This window comes from Pristiophorus japonicus, chromosome 13 (genome assembly GCF_044704955.1).
Source record: "Pristiophorus japonicus isolate sPriJap1 chromosome 13, sPriJap1.hap1, whole genome shotgun sequence".
In the NCBI taxonomy this organism is placed as follows: Eukaryota; Metazoa; Chordata; class Chondrichthyes; family Pristiophoridae; genus Pristiophorus; species Pristiophorus japonicus.
The window spans coordinates 125,293,440-125,318,744 of record NC_091989.1 but is presented as its reverse complement, the minus strand read 5'-3'; the positions used below and the strand labels follow the sequence as shown (position 1 = coordinate 125,318,744).

General features: G+C 41.8%; 1 protein-coding gene across 1 annotated transcript in view; it reads left to right on the top strand.

The window, feature by feature from the left end:
- Positions 1-376: 376 nt before the first annotated feature.
- The window catches only part of mmp2 (matrix metallopeptidase 2), a 35,976-nt gene continuing 11,047 nt past the window's right edge, over positions 377-25,305 (top strand). Inside the window, exons 1-9 of the mRNA XM_070897990.1 lie at positions 377-725; positions 2,799-3,025; positions 6,317-6,465; positions 12,190-12,318; positions 12,760-12,933; positions 14,816-14,989; positions 17,918-18,091; positions 20,104-20,259; positions 20,852-20,978. Of these exons, the coding sequence (XP_070754091.1) occupies positions 573-725; positions 2,799-3,025; positions 6,317-6,465; positions 12,190-12,318; positions 12,760-12,933; positions 14,816-14,989; positions 17,918-18,091; positions 20,104-20,259; positions 20,852-20,978 (1,463 nt within the window). The 5' untranslated portion in view covers positions 377-572. The remainder of the gene's footprint in view (positions 726-2,798; positions 3,026-6,316; positions 6,466-12,189; positions 12,319-12,759; positions 12,934-14,815; positions 14,990-17,917; positions 18,092-20,103; positions 20,260-20,851; positions 20,979-25,305) is intronic.

The window sequence follows — 25,305 nt, the reverse complement described above, 5'->3', positions numbered from 1 at the left end:
TTAAAACAATGAAGAGAAAGAAAGGATATATCAATGACGTGTATGGGATCATATCCTGTATTCACTAAATCCCAAATTTAACATTTGAATTGTCAAATGAAATAAAACCCACATGAAGTTAACATTGTTGTAATTTCCATGTACACAGTTTCCGTGAATATGATCGGAGTATTGTTGTTTAGGGATGCCTTTTAACGATCTGGCGAGGGTGTGTTTACCAAAATTTATCCTTATCTGAAAGATGTGTGCATTTTCCATAATACTCTTATTTTCAAATATAAACTTGTGGAAGCTTGCGCTCCTGTTGCCAGAGAATGTGTTTCCTTCGGTCGGGTTTGCAACTTCCGCCAGTACTCTTGCTGAGCAGATTGATCGCGACTGCGCATCTGGAAGTACAAAGGATTTGAGTCGACAGCAGCAAGTAACAACAGCACATTGTTGTCCTGCAGACCAGTACCTGGAATACCAAACCAGAGAAAAACAGCATTATGTTTGTGCAGTGAAGGATATCAAAGAGACACCACTACAGCGACTTTTTTTTTGATAACTAGGTGCCTTCCCATTGGAAGAAAATGACTTTCAAAACAAGCAGCAACTTTTATCGCTTAGTCTTAAAAGTAGCCTTGCTCCAAATCATCGGGCTCCAACAGACTTTAGCGGCACCGACTGGCATAGTCAAGTTTCCAGGGGATAACAGCACGAAAACAGATAAGGAACTAGCCACTGTAAGTTGGATGGTCGTTAACTTTCTAACACCCGTGCGTTGCAAATGGCGTTTTATGTAACTGGGCTGATATTCTGTTGCTTCCACCAGCTGCCAAAATGAAGGAAGCGAATATTTTTCTAGTGTCCCCAGGGATCAAAGTTTGCTTAAAAGTCCATAAGTGAAAACACAATGGGCCTTGATAACATCTGCTCGTTTTGGCAATGCGGGGCCATTTCTAGCAGAAACACTGGAGCATAGATAAGCGGAATCTATTTGTACAAGAGATGTTTAGTAATAATAACAATAATAACTTTTATTTATATAGCGCTATTTATATAGTGCCTTCTAACGCACTTCACAACAATGTTACAGATAAATTTGACACCGAGCCACAGAAGAAATTAAGGCAGATAATCAAAAGCTTGTTTAAAGAGGTAGATTTTACGAGCATCTTAAAGGAGGATAGAGAGGCTAGAGATTGAGGGAGGGAGTTCCAGAGCTTAGGTCCCAGGCAGCTGAAGGCACGTCCACCGATGGTTGAGCAGTTATAATGAGGGATGTTCAAGAGGCCAGAATTTGAAGAGCGCAGATGTCCTGTGGGATTGTGAGGCTGAAAAAGATTATGGAGATAGGGAGGGGCAAGTCCATGGAGTGATTTGTAAACCAGGATGAGAATTTTGAAATCAAGGCGTTGTTTAACTGGGAACCAATGTAGGTCAGAAAGCACAGGGGTGATGGGTGATCTTGACTTGGTGCGGGTTAGTACACGGACTGCTGAGTTTTGGATGACTTCAAGTTTAAGTAGTGTGGAATGTGGAAGGCCGGCCAGGAGTGAGTTAGAGTAATCAAGTCTAGAGGTAAAAAAGGCATGAATGAGGGTTTCAGCAGCAGAAAAGCTGGGGCAGGGACGGAGGTGGGGGCAATGTGACAGAGGTGGAAAAAGACGGTTTTAGTTATGCTGCAGATATGTAGCTGAAAGCTCATTTCAGGGTCAAATATGTTACCTAGGTTGCGAACAATCTTGTTCACCCTCACATTGATGTTAGGGAGAGAGATGGAGTCAGTGGTTAGCGAACGCAGTTTGTGGCGGGGACCAAAGATAATGGCTTCGGTCTTCCCAATATTTAATTGGAGTAAATTTCTGCTCGTCCAGTACTGGATGTCGGACAAGCAATCTGAAAATTTAGATACCAAGCAGGGGTCGAGGGAAGTGGAGAAGTAGAGCTGGATACATGTGGACACTGACTCTGGGTTTTCGGATGATATCGCTAAGGGGCAGCATACAGATGAGAAATAAGAGGGGACCAAGGACAGATCGTTGAGGGACACCAGAGGTAACGATGCGGGTGTAGGACAAAAAGCCATTGTTGGAAATTTTCTGGTTACGAAATGCCTTTTTTCAATAAATTTGTGTGGTCAAAACAAATGTTCTTTGAATACAGTTTGACACATTACAGGAAGTGGTAAAACACATCAAATGTTATGTTTCAATCTATTTAGTTTGGCCAAGACATATACATCAAAACATCCAATACTCTTCAAATTAACAAATTTGAATGCCAGTTTATTGCCTCAGATAAACTAGCACCCGTTAACAATCATGTTTGTACTGCTGAGGAAGGATGGCAAATGTCCAACTGACTCATCATGACTACAGAAGGAATATACAGTGAGGTGGTTATTTTCTGCAGATTGTTCGCCAATGGAAGTATGCTTTTAGAGTTGCAAATAACTTCAATATTTACAGGTATATTAGTAAATGTTTTCAAAGTATATGTGAATGATTGATTTTCTTAAAATCAGTGAACTATCAAGCCCCTGCCCCCTCCCCCCCCTCCCCCCCACCACCCCAATCAACATAGAAGAGAAATCTGTAGTGCAACCCACGGTGAGAAGTGTAATCCAATCTAAAATGGTCAATCTTAACCTTTCGAATACATACACTGAATTTCTCACATGCTGGTAAAGTTTGCCACAGATAAAACCGAAAAGTGACTCGTAGCTCTTGCAAGTAACCCCGTAACTCTTGACTCAAATGCCACTCATCTTCCCCACATACACATCAAATGTGTTCATTTCTGTTTTGACTCAGTTATACTTGAATAAGTTCTATGGCTGCCCGAAAGAAAAGTGTGACCTTGTGGTGCTGTCAGACACACTGAAGAAGATGCAGAGATTTTTTGGGCTGCCGCAAACTGGAGAATTGGATTCCGAGACAGTAAGTGTGATGCAGAAGCCGCGCTGTGGAGTTCCTGACTTGGCCAATTACAACTTCTTCCCACAGAAACCCAAATGGGAGGATAAGAGTGTAACTTACAGGTAGGCATGTATTTACACACGTGGAATAGTTTGTACAACGTGCGTTTGAATAGTCGATATAATTGATTTGTAAAGTACTCTAGTGTGTGCATGTTCTATAAATATGCAGCAGAGAAACAAAATACTCAAGTTTTAGATTGTCATATTCCTAGATAATTATTTCATGTTAACTTGTTTTTGTTTAGTAAGGATAGGATACTGTAGAATGTACTAACTAAAGAAATCCACGGTTTGCCAGCTCAATGGATGAGAACAAACTTGCAGTTTGCTGTCAAAGATCACTACCACAGGGAGTGGTTGAAGCGAATCATATAGATGCATTTTAGGGGTAACTATATAAGCACATGAGGGAGAAGGGACTAGTGGGTTATGTTGATAAAGTTAGATGAGGAAAGATGAAAGGAGGCTCTAGTGGAGCATAAACGCCAGCATGGATTGGTTGGGTCGAATGGCTTGTTTCTTGCCGTATATCCTATGTAATCCTACGTAATCGTGTCAAACAGGATTAGTTTTTTTTTTAATGACGCAACTGCTGCCAACGAACCAGAAGTATTTGTGGTTCTGCATGCGCAGTTCCAATTGGGTTTTTTGCTGTTGTCGCCGGACTTCCCAAAATGAGGAACAAAGAAGCGGATTTACAGAATTCTGTTAGAACCGTTAATTTTAAATAATATTTGAACTGTGAGTTTAGTTTTAAAAGTTGTTTGTCCTTCGAGACAGTGGTTCTTAAACTGGAAAACTCACCAGTAACATTACCCAACCTAGCAACATTAATGAAACTTTATTAGTGATAAGCTTCAACACTTCTCAGATCCTCCTGTTGTGGTGAACACTATTTTTAAATTTGGGATCTAACAGTTATGCACAGAATGCTTCTGCGCAGCTTCCAGTTCGTTGGTAGGAGTCACTCCGTTTTTTACAATATATCACTGTATTGTTATAAGGATGCAATTATTATAGGGGTTGTGAGAAGGGTTTCCTTCATTCCCATAATATGGTAGAATTCTTCATTAAGCTGGAGAGTGACACAGTTAATTCAGAGACTAGGGTCCTGAACTTGGGGAAAGGTAACTTCGATGGTATGGGATGTGAATTGGCTAGGATAGACTGGCGAATGATACTTAAAGGGTTGACGGTGGATAGGCAATGGTAAACATTTAAAGATCACATGGATGAACTTCAACAATTGTACATCCTTGTCTGGCGTAAAAATAAAAAAGGGAAGGTGGCTAACAAGGGAAATTAGGGATAGTGTTAAATCCAAGGAAGAGGCATATAAATTGCCAGAAAAAGCAGCAGACCTAAGGACTGGGAAAAATTTAGAATTCAGCAGAGGAGGACAAAGGGTTTAATTAGGAGGGGGAAAATAGAGTATGAGAGGAAGCTTGCAGGGAACATAAAAACTGACTGCAAAAGCTTCTATAGATATGTGAAGAGAAAGCAATTAGTGAAGACAAATGTAGGTCCTTGCAGTCAGAATCAGGTGAATTTATAATGGGGAACAAAGAAATGGCAGACCAATTGAACAAATATTTTGGTTCTGTCTTCACTAAAGAAGACACAAATAACCTTCCGGAAATACTAGGGGACCGAAGGTCCAGCGAGAAGGAGGAACTGAAGGAAACCCTTATTAGTCAGGAAATTGTGTTAGGGAAATTGATGGGATTGAAAGGCGATAAATTCCCAGGGTCCGATAGTCTGCATCCCAGAGTACTTAAGGAAATGGCTGTAGAAATAGTGGATGCATTGGTGGTCATTTTCCAACATTCTATAGACTCTGGATCAGTTCCTATGGATTGGAGGGTAGTTAATGCAACCCCACTTTTTAAAAAAAGGAGGGAGAGAGAAAACACGGAATTATAGACCGGTTAGCCTGACATCAGCAGTGGGGAAAATGTTGGAATCAATTATTAAAGATGTAATAGCTGTGACAGAATCGGTCCAAGTCAGCATGGATTTATGGAAGGGAAAGCATGCTTGACAAATCTTCTGGAATTTTTTGGGGATGTAACTAATAGAGTGGACAAGGGAGAACCAGTGGATGTGTTATATTTGGACTTTAAAAAGGCTTTTGACAAGGTCCCACACAAGAGATTTATGTGCAAAATTAAAGCACATGGTATTGGGGGTAATCTATTGACGTGGATAGAGAACTGGTTGGCAGACAGGAAGCAAAGAGTGGGAATAAACGGGTCCTTTTCACAATGGCAGGCAGTGACTAATGGGGTACCACAAGGTTCAGTGCTGGGACCTCAGCTATTTACAATATACATTAATGATTTAGACGAAGGAATTGAATGTAATATCTCCAAGTTTGTAGATGACACTTACGCTGGGTGGCAGTGTGAGCTGTGAGGAGAATGCTAAGAGGCTGCAGGGAGACTTGGACAGGTTAGGTGAGTGGGCAAATGCATGGCAGATGCAGTATAATGTAGATAAATGTGAGGTTATCCACTTTGGTGGCAAAAACAGGAAGGCAGAATATTATCTGAACGGTGACAGATTAGGAAAAGGGGAGGTGCCACGAGACCTGGGTGTCATGGTACATCAGTCATTGAAAGTTATCATGCAGGTACAGCAGGTGGTGAAGAAGGCAAATGGCATGTTGGCCTTCATAGCGAGAGGATTTGAGTTTAGGAGCAGGGAGGTCTTACTGCAGTTGTACAGGGCCTTGGTGAGGCCACACCTTGAATATTGTGTACAGTTTTGGTCTCCTAATCTGAGGAAGGACATTCTTGCTATTGGGGGAGTGCAGCGAAGGTTCACCAGACTGATTCCCTGATGGCAGGACTGACATGAAGGAAGACTGGAACGACTAGGCTTATATTCACTGGAATTTATAAGAATGAGAGGGGATCTCATAGAAACATATAAAATTCTGACGGGATTGGACAGGTTAGATGCAGGAAGAATGTTCCCGATGTTGGGGAAGTCCAGAACCAAGGGTCACAGTCTAAGGATAAGGGGTAGGCTATTTAGGACCGAGATGAGGAGAAACTTCTTCACTCAGAGAATTGTGAACCTGTGAAATTCTCTACCACAGAAAGTTGTTGAGGCCAGTTCGTTAGATATATTCAAAAGGAAGTTAGATTTGGCCCTTACAGCTAAAGGGATCAAGGGGTATGGAGAGAAAACAGGAATGGGGTACTGAAGTTGCATGATCAGCCATGATCATCTTGAATGGTGCAGGCTCGAAGGGCCAAATGGCATACTCCTGCACCTATTTTCTATATTGCTGTTCTGCATTGCAAACTCTGCATTCCAAGCTGAGCTTGTCGGTTTTGTTCTCAGGATTTTGGGATACACCCACGATCTGGACTCCGAGACGGTCGATGATGCCTTTGCTCGGGCTTTTCAGGTGTGGAGCAACGTCACGCCACTGAAATTTACAAGGATCTTCGATGGAGAGGCGGACATCATGATTAACTTTGGGCGCTGGGGTAACATTGTCTTTCTTTAAATCTAAGTTATTTTTGGAAGTTGGGCGATAAATCCATACTGGATTATTAATATTCAACATGGGTATTTGGTAGGTGACCTCTAATGGGGGGTTTTAAACAATGCTTCCTCATGAAGGCACTTAAAATTGATCGTTTTAATGAAAGTATTTGTCAAACCCTTAGTATTGAGCAAGTTTTTTAGACCACAACTTCTCAGAACATAATCCTGTTATAACCACTGGAATTGCACCTGCAGGCATCCACCAGCACTGGTGCCACTGGAGTTTGCAGGGTCAATGTGAGGGACCTCATTAGCAAGTGGCAGGTGGGTGCCAGCACCATTGTGCGTGCATCTCTACCACCGGCCTGCCCCGCGCATTCGGTATCTTGCGTATCCACTTATCATCGGGGAGTGAGCGTTCAGGCTTAACTCCAGCCAGATGCACCTTGGGAGTTCAAGGCTGCTTGCCTGGCCTGGATGCCATTGGTGAAGGCTATTATGACTCAACTCCCAACGCGTACCGGCCTCCACTGATCCGTTGGGTCATAGTCTACCCTCAGGAGGAGAAACTGCCTGCATAGAGAGTTCCCACCGTTTCCTTCTCATCGGAAAGATGGAAGTTTTGCCTCTTATGGGGCAATTAGGGAACTCCCAAAATTGGCTGCACTGGGTCACTTGGGGGTTCACCCAGTTACTCTCTAGGATTATGGTGGGAGACCAGAAGGAACCCACAAGGAATTTCAGGGCCTTTGTGTTCACCCATATAAAGACAAACTATATTAGAGCCTGTCATTTCCTCACATGTGATGGTTTAATTTAAAGAATTACTATCCTTTTGGCTGTTTTCTTCTCTAGGCACAAAGGTAGTATCTCTTTAAAGAATTCTGTAAGAAATGGCTCAACTGAGTTGATCCTGTATTTTCTACCTTGGTGAATGTACAATCTCATTTTCCTCAATCCACCAGATTCAAAATAGTTCCCCTGTTATGGCACCAATAGTAAATCATCCAAATATTTCTCATTTGGTGTGTTATTGGTATTATTCCATCACCATGTTAAGAAATATACTCCTTTAACTGAGCTTTGGCCATACTATCATAATTGTTATTTTAGATTTCCCATTCAGAAAGGTGTTTTCAAAAAATGTTTTAATTAAAGTCATTCTATTTAGCTGTTGGTTGACAAAAGATGAAGGACAAGAAAATAAATAAATACTTACATTTATATACCTGTAGCACCTTTCACGACCACCGGACGTCTCAAAGCGCTTTACAGCTGATTAAGTATTTTTGGAGTGTAGTCACTGTTGTAATGTGGGAAAAAGGTTAATTAATCTAGTATTCTAACTTGCCCAGCCTAACATGCCTTTTGACTCTCTTATCTTATCTGAAAGATAATTCTAAACAAAAACAGCCTGAGTAAAAGGCAGTAGGAGGGTGATTTTATTTCTCTCCACCCAGTGACAGTATGGGTGTTAAATAGTGGTAGATTTGACGTAGGTTTTCCATCCGGTTGCCATCTTATCACCACTGGTTTAATAGGTGACTGAGGTGCTCGCCTATTAAATAGAAGCCGCATGAATACATTTAAGATCAGAGTCCTGTTGCATAGATAGGATCCCAAAGCCCACAGAGCGTCAATTGTGGACTTCACTTTTGAAAACGGGCATGACAGGGATCTTCAGCGCATTGAAATATGCTTCTGCAAGCATTCTGTACTTGAGTTATTTAATTGTTTAAAAATAATTTATCAGATTTTTGCCTGTCTGAGTAATGCACATTCTTTCATCAAAATCTTGGTTCTTATCAAAGTTAGGTAAATTGGAAATTGTACTTATATATCTTTACATTATTAGATTCTGACCTCTTTGCTCAGTAATTCAGATTTTAATCAAACTATTTATTGTTTGAAAGAAAATAATTGTTAAAATTAGTAATTAGAACTTGACCACTAATCTTTGAAATGTGCAAAAACAACACAAACATTCAAAATTAGAACAAATGGTTGAAAAATACAGGTAATAGGCAATTAGCAACATAACACAAATATATATTTTCACTGAAATAGCTGCTAAAACATTTGTATCAGTGCTGAACTATGAACATTAAACTATTTTCAATTTATTACATTTGAGTTGCCTGCCCATTTTATCTTTTACTTTTCTCCCCAACATTTTTGTTTATTTGTGCCTTGCAGCAAATGCCTCCAAAAGTGCTGCTGATAACCTGTCCATGAGAAGCTGACTTGTTCATTTGTTTAGATTTTATTTTTGTGAGGAAGTACCTAAACTATGTTCAATGCCTCTTCCAAAGGCATGGCTAAGACCAGTAACTTACTTTGTTGTTATTGGTTCTTACAGCGAGTACATCAGCACCAGTTGTACCTTGATTTCACTTGAACAATTTTCATAACTCTTTTCAAAATCTTTTGTACACAGGTGCAATATTTTTGTAGTACCCTGTATTGTTTCTATTCCTAGTATGGATTTTTTTTGAGAAGGGCTTCAATATCAAAGATAACATAAGCAATTCTTATAGTAAATGTAGTCGTGTACAAACTTACGAAAATGAGAGGCAGGAAAAGACCATCTACCCTGTCTCATATAGTTGTGCTGCCTTATGTATCACAACAGAGACACTCTCTACCTACCTGGAGCCATGTAATCTCCTGGGAGAGGTCAAAATCCGGATTAAAAACACCGGTCAATTGGGGAATAAATTTTTCAAATTCCCCTCTCACCCCTTCAGTCGATCAAAATGATCATATTGACCATGATTTATATTACAGGGTTCCTACCTCTTGTACAAGGTGATCTCCACCCTAGCCAGAATCAGGCCCAGCTCTCTCTTGAAGGAATATAATGAATCAGCATTCACTGCATGAATTGGCAACCTGTTCCACAGGTCCACTATTCTCTGGGAAAAGAAATGCTCCTTAATATTCAACCGAGTTCTGTCCTTGCTCAACTTGTAAGCGGGACCCCTAATCCTCCCTAACCTATCCAATTGAAATAATTGCCCCATCTAAACACAATCTAGTCCCTACATTATTTTATAACTCTAATTTTAAATTGTCCCATGTTTACCTTCCTTAAAATATGAGTATGAATATTGTGTAGCTGGGATCTTTCAAACTGCGAATCAAAGGGGAGAATTTTCCAGGACATCAGCGGGTGAGGTGGGAATAAGTTTATTTTTGACAGTGGGTCAGGACCCCACTGTCACCCCGCCACCATGCGCCTTTACCAAATGTCGGGTCTGCCAACACTGAGCAGACCCAACATGCAGCGGAGGGGCAGGCAGTTGAAATCATCAGTGGCTTCTTAACAATTACATTACAGCTACTTAACATTGCTTTTTCCCAGCTTTTTAAATTTAACGGGTCACCCACTAGTTTGCAGTTGTGCCTAGACCTCGTCTGTGAAGCTGAGGCGCGAGGTCAGTGGCCAATTTTTCAGCTGATGAGTTGAAGACTTCACATGTCAAGTCAAAGCTCACAGCTGATTGAGACGTGGTCCCTTAGCCACTAGCTTCTCGAAACAGATTCCACTACAAATTCAGAATGCTGCAAGTCTTTATACAAGTCTCCATCCAGTCTGACCTCATTACCTCTCCCACCATTGACAGATCGCTTCTGTCATCTCTACTTCACCTACTATCTAGTCCACCAGCAGCACTAGGCACACTAGCAGAATCAATAAAAACACCTTCTCTGCAATCAACTGCTCCTGCACAGGACACAGGGCATCAGCAACTGACTATATTGCTGCCCGGAATACCAGGGATGGCTTTGCCATAGCCAAATTTACTTCACTTGACGCTGTACACTGTGGCTGCCACATAATGTGCCAGGTTGGCACCACCCCATGCCAGCACCATAAAGCATCACTACAATGCCCAAGCCATTCCTTTCACAGTCATGACCATTGCGAGGTGTACCGTTATGTTTCACCATTCACTGTAACTCATTAAGCCATTTCCAAAGGTGCACATAAATCTGTCCAGGAACGCAAAGTGTTGAAAATAAAAATTCCAATCTTTGACAGCACATTAACAGAAACCACAAGGACATTGGCTAAAACACACAAGAGCCTACCCTTGTGTGTTGTTAGTTGGTATGATTGAACTATAATGAGGGTGTGTGTGAGGGGTGTCTAGTGAGATGCGGAAGTAATAATGCAGATAGAAAGGGATAGGATGAGGTGCAAGGAAAGTAGGTGTGAGTAAGGATGTGCAGGAGTAGGGTAGAGAAGGCAGAGTGATGGGGATGTGATGAGAGGCACAACAGAATGAGGTTGAGTGTGGCTTTCAGTAACATTTCGTGATCTACTGAGATTATTGAAAGGTTTTGCACCATTGCAGCCTGGTCTTCCTGATGACATCCCTGCTTGTGCCCCCCCTGTGCAATGTGGAGCCAGGCTGCATTGGTCTCCTGGGGAGATCTGGAGATCTCTTCCGCCCATTGGATGGGAAGAGAACCTCCCTGGATGCTGTGACTCCCTGGGAGTCATGGGAGAGCCCAGGTACAGCCCTGCATCTTTGTGCAGTGCTTGTCAGAATTTGCAGAATGTCAATGCTGTAGAACACTGACAGCACAAATGTCAAAATAAATTTGCAAATGGTCCCTTTAAGGAAACCGGCTGATGATGTGTCATCAAATGACGTCATCAGACCCGCTTCCTTCAATTGGCCGGGAATCTTGCAGGGAGGACTTAACAAGTCCAATCAGAGGAAAATCATTCGACACAGCGGGAGCTGCCACCAACGTCGTCCGCCACGGACCCACCCACCGAGGTATGGAAAATTTCAGTCCAACTCTGGCCTCCTCTGCACATTTTCCAAAGCCTCAATATCCCCCACCATGTGAGGAAATCAAAACTGGAAACTGTATTCTAACTGGAGCCTAACCAAGGTCTTATTCAAAGACAAATGACATGCTTTGTTTTGTAGTGAATTGTCCTGTGTCCTAGAGCCTTGTTTACTTTAACTATAGTTTCACAGCATTGATCATGAAGCTTTAGAGAGTGATGCATTATGACATTCAGATCTTCTCTTTCACCACTGGCTGCAATTCTGTTCCTTGAAGAATGTATGTATCTTTTGCATTCGACCTGCCTATGTCCATAACATTTCACTTTTCTAAGTTAATATCATTTGCCAAACACGGGCCCATTCCCTCAACACATCGAGATCTGCTTGCAGCCATTTAGTATTTTCTACAGTCCAAACACACGCACATAGCTTTGTATCATCCACAAATTTGTGGATAATTTCCCCAACACCTACGTCTGGGTTATTCATGAACATAGTAATGGAAAATAATAGTTAAATCTAGTGTGAACATAAATATAGAAACAAATGAAATTGTTTATGTATTATTTTCCTTTTCTATACTCTATTCAGAGATTGCTATTGTCATTTTTTAAAATTCGTTCCGGGGTGTGGTGTCGCTGGCAAGGCCAGCATTTATTGCCCATCCCTAATATTACACATATTACTTATTGTATACAATACTGTGTGTTATGATGGCACTGGAAAATTGAAAAGCTACTGCTATCTACATAACTTGTGTAACAAAACACCAGTGAGGATTCAGTGCATTCTGTTTGGAGACTGTGACATTAACCAAATTATAAAACATTTTTGAGATGGCCAAAGGTAAAAGTTATTCTGTAATTGAAATAGTGATGTATAACCATGCAGCCTAATTGTAACCTTTTCCAGAACATGGTGATGGATACCCATTCGATGGGAAGGATGGGCTCCTGGCACATGCCTTTGCCCCAGCGAAGGGAATTGGAGGTGATTCTCATTTTGATGATGATGAGTTCTGGACGCTGGGTGAAGGACAAGGTACGCAACCATCTGTTTCACCGAGGTGCATTCATTTTAGTCTCACATTTTTTGTTCATGCCTGATTTGATTTGATTCTAGTCATTAAATGTTAAACTTTGCAATAAACAATGTTTTACAAATTGTGTTAATTTATACTATAGTAATGGGCCGTAACATACCCACTAGTAGAGATTACTTTTAATATTATTCAATTTTCAGACATTCTAATGTATGATTTTTTAATTATTGCATGATCGCCAGGTGTCCTCAAATTTTAAGTTTTGATTCGGCATATACGCATTTAATCGACACAAAACTATTATCACAGCTAATATTGATATCGATGATAGGATATTAAAATGATTACATTTTATAATCACAATTTTACAATATTTATTAAAGTAGATTATAATTGCTGAATTGGAATTCAGGGAGCCTTTCTACATTTGTATTTTACAGTTATTAAGGCAAGATTTGGGAATGCAGATGGTGAATTTTGCAAATTTCCTTTTTTGTTTAATGAGAAGGAATATAATAGCTGCACTACTGAAGGCCGTAGCGATGGATTCCCCTGGTGTTCCACAACTTACAATTTCAATGTAGATTCAAAGTATGGATTCTGTCCTCATGAATGTAAGTTTTCTGTTTTAACTGGTGTTTAACAGCTTGCATTTATATAGCGCCTTTCATGTAGAAACATTTCCCAAGATGCTCAGACAAAAATGGATTCTGAGTCAAAGGAGGGGTAATCAAAAGCTTGATCAAAGAGGTGGGTTTCAAGGAGATGGAGAGGCAGTGGGCTTTAGGGAGGGAATTATGGCCTAGACAGCTGAAGTCATGGCTGCCAATGGTGGGTTGTAGGGATAAGATGGATGCACAAAAGGCCAAAATCAGAGAGCTTGTTTTAGGGGCTCTCGGAGCATACAGAGATAGGGAAGGATGAGGCCATGAAAGGATTTAAAAATTACAATTAGATTTTTAAATTGGAGAAGTTGGATGAATGGGAGCCATTTTATGTCAGCAAGGAGAGGAATGGTGGATGAGCAAGGCTTTGTGCAGGATAGGATATGGGCAGCAGAGTTTTGGATGAGCTAAAGTTTGCAGAACATAGAGAATAGAAAGCCAATCAAGAGAGCATTGAAATAGTCAAGTCTGGAGGTGAGAAAGTTATGGATGAGGGTTTCAGCAGCAGATGGCCAATGCCAGGGCAGAGGCAGGTGAGCTGTGGAGATGGTACAAGTGGGTGATCTTTGTGATGGAAAGAATATGGGTTTGTATGCTCCACTGAGAGTGAAACAGGATGCCGAGATTGAGAACAATCTGGTTGAACCTGAGACAGTAGTTGGGGAGAGGGATGGAATCGTTGGCAGGGGCCAAAGACAATGTCTTTTGTCTTGCCAATGTTTAACTGTAGGAAATTGCAGCTCATTTAGGATTGGATGTCAAACAAGCAGTAGTTGGAACTGGCTGCCCTATGCATAACCTAATTTATAATTATTGAAGAAAGTTGTAAAAACCCTACTGGCAATCAGCTGAGATGATCTAACTCAACATAGTACCTTGATTGAACCTTGAACCTTCCTGATCTTTGTGGCACTGGGTGATGGCTTTATCCACTAAAGTACCAAGTTCTGATTTATAGTTACTAACATATTGTGGATCAGTGAAGTACACTAAATAGTATTGACTATCACAGATGTAAATATTTCAAAAGATAGGCTCTATTGCCTATAATATAAATATTTTTGTGGTGTGCTCCAATTTTTTAATACTTTGTAGTGATACAATGACTATTATCCTAGTAAGAGTGTGACAATGTGCTTTTAGTTGAGAACAGCACTTTTTTCAACCTGAAAATTTCCATTTATGGTGCTATTGTTCTGCTATGGTTATGTTTTTGTTTAGCAGTGTAGAGATGGGATTTCACTCAGGCCCAAAAGAAGTGTGTTTGTACTTTTTGTTGCTTCATATTAATGAGTCAGCAGTATGCTCAAATCTATTACAGCCATAATTGATCTGAAGCTGTATTTTTAACCAGCAGGCAATATTCATAATAACCTTCGGTTCAACTAATTTACTGCAGCTGGAGCTGGATGATGTTAAATATGAGTCATTGAAACAGATGTTCATGTTTCTTTAACAACAACATTGACATATAATTCCTAACACAAAAGCAAAATACTGCGGATGCTGGAAGTATGAATTCAAAACAGAAAATGTTGGAAATACTCAGCAGGTCTGACGAAAGGTCATTGACCTGAAACGTTAACTCTGTTGCTCTCTCCACAGATGCTGCCTGACCTGCTGAGTATTTCCAGAATTTTTTATTCATGTTTATTATTATTGGAATATAGCTGTTTTCTTAAGTTCATAGACCAATTTTAAATAAGTAACAAGCCAGGAATATTCTTCCTCACTTCTGCTTGACCAAATTATAGAAAGAAAGAAGTCTGATTCAGTTGTTTCCGTTAAAAATGAGCCTATAACAAAATACAACAGTTTTACTTCCTTGCAGCCCTGTTTACTATGGGAGGAAATGGTGGTGGAGAGCCTTGTTCGTTCCCTTTTACCTTTGAAAGCCAGCAGTATGATAGCTGCACAACAGCAGGAAGATCAGATGGCTATCGGTGGTGTAGCACAACCAGCAACTATGACACAGACAGAAAATATGGGTTCTGCCCAGAGCAAGGTATTTACAATTATGTGCGGTACATGAATAAAAGGTGGACTACATGATTTGTATGTTATTCTTCATCTATTATTAAGCATGTCATTCCTTGAAAACACGTGGGCCAATAATGTGACCCTTGGCACCCTTAGCACTGCTGTGCATTGGGCACTGGCTCACTGTATTAAAGGAGGTGCTGAAGCTTGAGGCCCATGGAGCAGCTGATGCATGCAGTGCTGGATAACATGAAGTAATCTGGGCACTGATAGCCTGTACACCAGTTTTGTTCTAGATTAATGAATACCCCAATTCTGATGAATACCCCAATTCAAATGAGAGCAAGTTTCCATAATGCAAGTGCAACACCTGAACTGTGCTCCACAGGCAAACATTTAAAATAGCCTCTGAAAGGAAGGCTCCTTGAACTTAGAGAAGGTCTTTGATCTTCCCTTCCCCATTCCCTATAATGCCTCCATGCCCAGAATCTCCATGGATCTCGCCTCTTAAGGAGTCAAGGATCGCAGCTTTAATGACCCCCTTCCTATCCGCATGCACAGCCTCTTGCTGTGAGCAAATATATATAAGTAACATATGTTGGCATGGGGAATGTGTGAGAAGTACTCATACATTAGTGTGTGAACATGTAACGTTCAGATTTATTGTACTGGAACCCTACTTACAAGTTTTTGTTCATTACATTTAATGGACTATGCAGTTTAATGCTTTGATATGACAATATTACACAGTGCCCAGAATAACACAAACATGCATATGCATTTTGAAAGATTAACAGTTTGCAAAGTGCAGTGCAGGCTCCCTCTGGGATGGTGTACTAAGTTTAGGCTGAAGTACAGTTAAGATGTATCATATGCCAACATTTTAAAATGAAGCCACATGTTAATATAATTTCCTTTGCAACCTTGTATATCCAGGAACTGTCTTCTTTACCTGCTTCCTAGTTTAGGCCACAGGTGAGACAGCATTCTTTTAAACTGCCACTTCCTTCCATGCTACTCCAACATTGCTCTTTATGATAGGGTGACCTTTAACTCCAAAAAAAAGTCCCTCTATTCTACAAGATGCAGTGCAACAGGACTGCCAAATGATGCACTTTTCTCCCCTTGTTGGTTTCCAGTCATTTCCCCTCACCTCAATTGCAGGCCAGATTTAATGATGACCACCAGTCCTTTGAGATCTACCATCACCAGATAATCTGCCCTCTGACCCTAGAGCTCTCCAGGGTGTGATGCTGAGCTGCAGGGATGCCAAATATTAGTTAAAATGCAAATTCAGCAGGATGCACTGCAGATGTGTGCAACATCCAAACAGCAGCGGTTCCAGCACTATTGCCCCAAGACCATATTATCTGTGCCACAATCTTCATTCAATTCAACGGGTGTTTACATTAGCATTCCAGACTGGGTGGGACTTTTTACTGTTGGCAGTGGGTATATTGAGCTCGGGGAAGAACAGTCATACTCACCAACCACCAATTTTCTCTCTACCCTCCACATGCAATAGCAACCGGGAATAAAACTAGTGGAAGCTAGTCAGATCATCACTATGGTGGTTCATATCTGCTTTCAAGGCACTTTTTTGTTATGCAACACAACAAAGTCAAATCTTTCAGTCACATTTATTGTTGGCAAAATGCGCTTTAAAAAAAAATAAGAAACAGACTTGGACAAAATGATCTGCTCAGGATAATCACTGCCATGACATATGACTATTAGACATACAAATATGCACCACATCCAGAAAAGGAAAATACTAACTTTAGGCAATTGTGGATCTTCCACCACATTACCATCCATCAGGGACAACACTGCTTGTAATGTTTTGGAATGGGGTGAGGGAAGTGGGAGATTAAATGACAACATTTATGCTAAATGACATGAACTCAGTGAGCATTTCTGCATCGTGTGCTGTGATCGTTCTGAATAGAGTGAGCCCTACAACTGGCTCAAAGGGCTAGGAAATTGCAGTGGCTCACTGCTCAGTTTCTGGGCGGTATTGGCCGTTTTGGGCGATAACCGGGTCGGCGAGAAATTTTGCCGAGTTGCGCCGTACCGCTGGGGAGCGTGCACCGTCCACAGATAACCATGGCATGATATTTGTCTCAGCGGTGACCCGTAGGTAAGTATAAAAAAACACGCCCACGAGAATCAGCGGAGCTGGGCAGTAGGTGAGTAGCCCTGCAAGAAAAAGGTAAGTCATTGGTTTTTTACTAAATTATTTTAAAATTCTCTTGTGATTTAAATTAAAAGGGTCCTGAGAATGTTTTTATAATTTTTTTATGTTCTATTTATTCAAAAAAATATTTTGTGTTTTTCTCCTCCTAGGCCCAACCCACAGCCTCGGGGTAAATTTTTAGTGAATTTTTAAATTATCGCCCATTTTCTTTAAGAACCGCCCAATCGACCCTAAATTCTACTTTTTCACCAAGAATCGGGGTGCAACACCCATTTTTTTCACTGGGCGGATTTTTTTCTTTTTTGGGGGGAAGTTTTTGCCGGTGATAATCTTGGGAATCTTAGCGGTCTTTTAGGTGGCAATCGGGCACTGGTGGGTTGTTGGGAAATTCTAGCCCAAAGTATCCAATCTCATGTTATGGCAAAAACATTTCTTGGGGCAAAATTTTCTTGCATAAATTTTAAATAAACCATTCTGACAGCAGACCAACTGATAACTATTACGTGTTTCGGGCTGCATGTTTTTAACTGTAATTACAGAACATCATACTTCTTAGTGTCATAGTTAATGTGCTACCATTTTTATAATGCATGGTAGCATTTAATAAATGGAATTTCCTGACCTTTACAAAAACAACTTTTCACATCAATACTCTAAATGTTATCACTTCTATTTGAAAACTTTTTCCAATTACCGAGTTTGTTGGTTTGTCATTTTTTTTAAATGTTGCTCATCTGTCTGATTTCTTCACTTCAGCCATGTCAACAATCGGAGGAAATTCAGATGGTACACCTTGTGTATTTCCTTTCACTTTTCTTGGTAAAACACATGACTCCTGCACCAGTAGCGGACGTAATGATGGCAAAATGTGGTGTGCGACCACTGGAAATTATGATGAAGACAGCAAGTGGGGATTCTGCCCTGACGATGGTAAATTGTAGATGAATGTCGAATCGTTCTCAGAAGGGCATAGAGCACTTTGGACAAGAAGTACTCAGAACTATAAACATTATTTGGAAAAATTTAAAATTAAAAAAAAATATTTGATCGAAGAAATTAGCAGTTTTAAGGAATGGAAGATTGGGAAACAGTTGAGCGGAGACTTGCCACTCTGGGTTTCCTGTCTGGAAGAGTGCCACTTGGGTGACATAGGTGGCAGGCCCATTGTACAATCATACGTTCACTGGTCTTCAAAGGGCTTCATTGCCAACCCTGCCACCACTAGAATGAAAAAGCTTAATAGAAGCGGCATGTGCACCCAGTGAAGAGCTTCCTGATTGGAATGACCAATCATACAATGTTGAGCTGAACTAATAAAAAATATGTTTTGCATTCTGCCATGCCAAATGTGAAATGACTTGTAGATGAGTGGATAGTTGACTTTATTTTCTTGGCAATGCATTGTCCAAGAAATTATAGAGATGATGAGTGGAAGGTGTCTAGTTCTCCATATTAATTGTGAGAAATAAAACTGCCCAGCTCATGAACCAGAGGGAAGGAAGGGCAGCGTGACCTACTTAATTATCCTACTCAGTGAATGGTGTATCAATGGCCTGAGGCCTGACTGATGCTCCCGTGCCCATTCCATGAAAGCACTGGCTGGATGGTTTAAAGACTGTACACGATAGGGTGCATGCCATAAAGATGGTTTGTACATAACCCGACATACCAATAGTGAACATACTTCAAAAAGTAATCTTATTGGCTGTAAACCTCTTTGAAATGTCCTGAGTTCATTAAAGGTGCTACATAAGTGCACATTCTTTTAAGAAGGGCTGACCGTTAGCTGATCCCAACTGCAGCAGCAGTTGGCCTCCCTACCCCTGGATTAAGAAGGGGAAAATTAGCCAGGGTTCCCATTCCTGATCACTATCCAGTCACCCCCTGCTAAAGGTGTGCTGTCTGACATTAGAATGAGGATAGGATTGAGTTCAGCTGTGGAGTTCCCATCACAATATGGGGAAATTCAAACCTTCCCTCCAATTTTAGACTATTTCTGGGAAGATGAGTCGCAAGTCAATAGACAAGCATCAACTGTTGTTAGGCAGCAATGGCTTACAAATATACAGAAAATAGGTGACAAAGGAGTGATAAATGAGAAAAGAAAACAAAGGATGATGGTGGGACGATGAGTTTTGGATAGTTCTAGAAGTCCTGGATTACATCCCTCCCACAATTATCCAATAGCCATGAAAATTTCCAGGCCTTCCCTCCAGGCAAACGCCTTGGGACATTTTACTATGTTAAAGGCGCTACATAAATAGAAGTTGTTGTGGGCATAAATGCCAGACTGTGTCTGCAGGGAACTTCTGCTGCTGACCCTGCTAAAGTACCCAACTTTATGAGGTGGTTACTTAATTTGCAATTTACTGACAGCACCCACACCACAACAGGGCATCTCGGGCACCCACCAGAGCAGGGGTGCAAGTAGTGCAGCACTGACCAACTGCTCAGTGTTACGCAGGCAGCCTCAATCCTATATGTTTGGTGGATCCCATTTACTCTGCTGACTAGGCCAGTATAACTCATTTGCCCCTGTGCACCAGCTGCTTGATGTGACCCAGGTCTGGTAATTCCCTCACCCTGGTCACCCATTCTCCAACATCAGGGGCTATATTTAGGGTGGATGGAGGTTCCATGGAGCTCTCATGCCCTCTCCCGGAAATTCACAGACGAGGGCGAGACCCATTCTAGCTGGTTCTCAGCCTAATTCCTGGGCCTTCCACCATGCTCCAGGTGGACTTATGCCAGGAATGGATCAGAGAGGCTAGCAGAAGGTCGTGGTCAGTGTGATTACGGGTGGGGTGAATATCCACAGCTGAAATGCATCTCTAGTTTTTGGTAACAATTAAATATATGAATATAAGGACATATACTGTGTCCGTCCTCTACAGATTTTTAGCAGAAGAGTACAACCTGATTCTTCTTTTTGACTCTTGCAGGTTACAGTCTTTTCCTTGTTGCTGCTCATGAGTTTGGCCACGCACTTGGTTTGGAGCATTCCCAAGATCCTGGAGCTCTAATGGCCCCAATCTACACCTACAGCAAACACTTCAGGCTCTCACATGATGATATTACTGGCATTCAGAAACTTTATGGTACAGTGACAGCAGACTAAATTATTAATAGGAAAGCTAAAGTTTGTTTTGTATAGTTCTTAAACTCCTATAGCTATTAAGATTAATGTTCACTAAATTGACTGCAATCCATAGCGCTACTTAAAGGAGAAGATTTGTGAGAGGAATACTTTAAATATAGAGTTGGCCCCCCCCCCCACCCCCCCGCATTTGTATAATGCAAAAAGTGCAGTATCAAGAAACTTCTTTTTTGTGGGAGACATTGTAATTTTATTCCAACTTCCATTCACCAGGAAACTAATTGTATAATGCAGGTTACAGGCATTGTCAGGGAACAGTTGTATGATAAACACGGAACTATCCATTGGGGACCAGCCTGGTTATCAATCCAAGTGCAGCTGAGATGAGAAAGCTAGCACACAGTCTGAAAAATTCCAGTTATATATTGCCATGATATAATATCCAACTGATTCCTTCACCTATCATCCTACTGATCCAGTATTGTTGCCTCAATGAAAGAGTTGAACAATTGTCAACATTTTCACTGACATAACTTTTTTTTGCGTATCCTGTCAACTGAAAACAAACCTTGTGCATTCTGGGTTCATTGCAGGTATACCAACTGATAAGCCCTTGTCGCCAACACAGGGTCCTATCACTCCTATGGACCTATGTAAGGTGAACATGGTCTTCGATGCAATTACAAAAATCAGAGGAGAAATTTTCTTCTTTAAAGATCGGTAAGGACTTTTTCCATTTTGTATCTGTCTTTTAGTTTGCCATTAAATAAATTAATGGAAATAACAATTTGGAAAGATGTAAAATGGGCTACGGATTCACTATCACCATTTTACACTATCACGCAAAGTCAGAATTAACCCTCTTGAGTTTGCCCAAGTTCTTCTAATTAAGCTGACCTCAGAAATTACAATTGAGTCAGCGTCAGTGCCAGCTGTTATTCCCTTCTGCCATTTCTGGCAGGGATCACAGCCCCGTGGAAAACTGGAACTTTGGTAAGTTACCTTCTTGCTAAGGAGGCCAAGACAATAAGCTGGATTGCGTGCAGCTCTGAACCTAGGCTACTTCGCACTTTATAAGTATTAAGCTCTTTATGGTAGTTACAACTCGGCTACCATCGGTTGTACGGGTGTTAAATATAGCTCTAAAACTAGGAGAAGCGTGTGAGTCTTCAAGGGAAAATTGGCAGAATTCATTATTATTGTCGATTTCAGTACAAATGTAGCCTGTATTTTCGAGTAGTGGAATGCTGCAGCCCTCTTTGGCAAGCTGCAAAGAAAGCACACCTCTTCTTCCGGGATTCACCACAGTGCAAAGACAGGAAGACCAGATGGACTGATGAAGATATTCCATACAACTGTACACCATCTCCAGTACTGAAGGAATGTGGCTGAGCTGTCAGCACTTGACAAAATTATGATTAGGGCAGCATCAGAAGAATTTCTAGTGATTAAGGCAGTACCAGAAGAGTTGCTGCAACTGCATAATAGCCATCCTGCACCAATCCAGCATGTCTGCACAGTATGCTGGTGGTAAAAAGTGCTGTTCAGGCATTCCAAATGCATTATAGGGCCTTGCCCTTATTTACATCTGTGGGGGTCTTAATAAGCCGAGTGCATAATGAGTGCATAGGAAATGAACACTGCAAGTGCCTGCAGCATGTATTATTATGCGCTATGTGCTTGGAGGAATGAGAAGGCCTCAGGCTTTAGTATCACATAATGCAAGGAGAAGACACCCAATTTGCAGCAACACTACGGATACTAAAGATCGCCCCACATTTTAAACTATAACAATAAACCAAAATCCAAAGCAGTAGTCTATTTTGTTAGTCTGTACCTGAAATTCTCACAGCTATGCTGTAATGTAGACTGAAACACTAGAGTTATGGTCATGCTTTATAATCCCAGCCAGATTTCGAGTATTTCTCACTCAGGATTAAAACATTCAACAGGATATTTATTTGTTAAACATGTGCAGAGAGTAGAACAAATTGGAAATTGTACAACATCTTGATAGATCATAAAAGGATCTGTAAGCATCCTTGGAGTCTGGAAACTTTGAGGGGATAGATTCTCATCTTCATTGCACCCAGATCAGAGCTTCCCATCCTAGGATCACATCTTGGGAATTCAGACATGTACCTTTGTGATTTTTTTCCTTCATTAAAAAGAATGGACAGAAATCAAAGGGTGCCAATTCCCAATATACATTGAAGACAAAAATTTACACTAACACCTTTTTATTAAGGGAGCAGTTTTACTGTTGAATTACAAGGCTGCAGAACCGCAACCCTCTACCTTAATTCTTCAATGAACTAGTGATTTAAACATTAATCTGACTAACAGGGTAAAGATAATACAACTAATCCCTGAACATTTGACATCATAAATGATGTTCTAAAATATTTGCACTACCTAATGTTATTGTCTTTATTAGCACTGCTTATATTCTTATGATGAGTTACCAGTGACACACTTTGAGGTTCTGGAGAGAGCACAATCAACTAGCATTGAGGTGATGATCATGCGAGCCCAGTTCCGGTGGGCTGGACATGTCATCCGCATGGATGAGTCAAGGGTCCCTTGTCAGCTTCTTCACGGCGAGCTCTGTGAAGGTCAAAGACACCAGGGGTGCCCCCGCAAGCGCTACAAAGATTGCATCAAGGCTAACCTCCAGTACTCTGGCACCCGACCAAAGGACCTCGAGAATACAGCAGCTAATAACCCTCACAATGACTGCCTGCCAGACCTTCGAAGAAAGCCGATGTCAATGTCTGCGGGACACTAGAGATAGACGACATCAGGTGGCAGTACTGTCAGCATCCGGCACATCAAACTTCCCTTGTCCAACGTGCAAGAGACTATGTGCATCCAGAATTGGCCTACACAGCCACTTGAAGACACATGCCATTGATGATTAGCACATCAACGTCTTTGTTGGATACGACAGACTACCAAGAGAATCAATTCATTCTATTTTCATCCGGGGATCGGAGAGGTCTACAAAAGGCCAGTGAGACTTGGAGCGCAGTGAGTTCAGCGAGAGGCGGGAGTTCCGGGAATCGGAGAGGCCTACAAAAGGCCAGTGAAACCGGGAGCGCAGCGAGCTCGGCAAGAGGCGGGAGTTCCGAGGATCAGAGAGGCCTACAAAAGGCCAGTGAGACCAGGAGCAGCGCAAGTTCGGCGAGAGGTGGGAGTTCCGGGGATTGGAGAGGCCTACAAAACACCAGTGAGACCGGGAGCAGCGCGAGTTCGGCGAGAGGCGGGAGTTCCGGGGATCGGAGAGGCCTACAAAAGGCCAGTGAGACCAGGAGCAGCGCGAGTTCGGCGAGAGACGTGCTTGTGCAGCTACAGGGAGAAGGCAAAAAAGAAGTAGAAAGAAACAGAAAGGTGACGTCACAGCCAAGGGGGTAAGTGATTGGCTGGTGATTGGTGAGTAGTTTTTGTTTTTTCTCTTCTATAACAGTGAGTAAACTTTAGCATTGTTGTTGCCAATTTAAGTGTATCTAAGGGTTAAGTCATGGCAGGAGAGCTCGGTCACGTGATATGCTCCTCCTGTACCATGTGGGAACTCAGGGACACTTCCGGTGTCCCTGACGACTACGTGTGCGGGAAGCATATCCGCCTCCAGCTCCTGACGGTCCGCGTTGCGGAATTGGAGTTGAGGGTGGATTTACATGTAGCGAGTTGGTCTTACCGCAGGTGAAGGGTCCACAGCCAGATAGGGAATGGAAGACCAGCAGGAAGAGCAGTGCAAGAAAGTTAGTGCAGGGGTCCCCTGTGGTCATCCCCCTGCAAAAAAGATACACCGTTTTGAGTACTGTTGAGGGGGATGACTCATCAGGGGAGGGCAGCAGCAGCCAAGTTCATGGCACCGTGACTGTCTCTGTTGCACAGGAGGGCAGGAAAAAGAGTGGGAGAGCGATAGTGATAGGGGATTCAATTGTAAGGGGAATAGATAGGCGTTTCTGCGGCCGCAACCGAAACTGCAGGATGGTATGTTGCCTCCCTGGTGCAAGGGTCAAGGATGTCTTGGAGCGGGTGCAGGACATTCTGAAAAGGGAGGGTGAACAGCCAGTTGCCGTGGTGCACATTGGTACCAACGATATAGGTAAAAAAAGGGATTAGGTCCTACGAGATGAATTTAAGGAGCTAGGAGCTAAATTAAAACGTAGGACCTCAAAAGTAGTAATCTCGGAATTGCTACCAGTGCCATGTGCTAGTCAGAGTATGAATCACAGGATAGCTCAGATGAATACGTGGCTTGAGCAGTGGTGCAGCAGGGAGGGATTCAAATTCCTGGGACATTGGAACCGGTTCTGGGGGAGGTGGGACCAGTACAAACCGGACGGTCTGCACCGAGGCTGGACCGGAACCAATGTCCTAAGGGGAGTGTTTGCTAGTGCTGTTGGGGAGGAGTTAAACTAATATGGCAGTGGGATGGGAACCAAAGTAGGGAGACAGAGGGAAACAAAAAGGAGACAAAAGCAAAAGACTAAAAGGAGATGAGTAAAAGTGGAGGGCTGAGAAACCCAAGGCAAAAAACAAAAATAGCCACTGTGCAGCAAAATTCTAAAGATTCAAAGTGTAATAAAAAGGCAAGCATGAAAGCTCGGTGCCTCAATGCAAGGAGTATTTGGAACACAGGAGAGGGCTCTGAGCTAGTTAGAATGGGTGAGCTCAGATGAACAGGATCCCAAGAAAGAATGCAAAAGGCAGGAGGCAACAGAGCAGAGTAGCACTGGGGTAAGTGTAAACCACAAGGTGATAGGAAGGGACAATATGTATGAATATAAAGGGGCTGCAGGGGGGATCAAAATTAAAAATCATGGTTTAAAAACTAGTATAAAAACACTCTACCTAAACGCACGCAGCATTCGAAATAAAGTAAATGAATTTACGGCACAAATCATTACAAATGGGTATGATTTGGTGGCCATTACAGAAACGTGGTTGCAGGGTGGCCAAGACTGGGAATTAAACATACAGGGGTATCTGACAATTCGGAAAGATAGACAAGAAGGGAAAGGAGGTGGGGTAGCTCTGT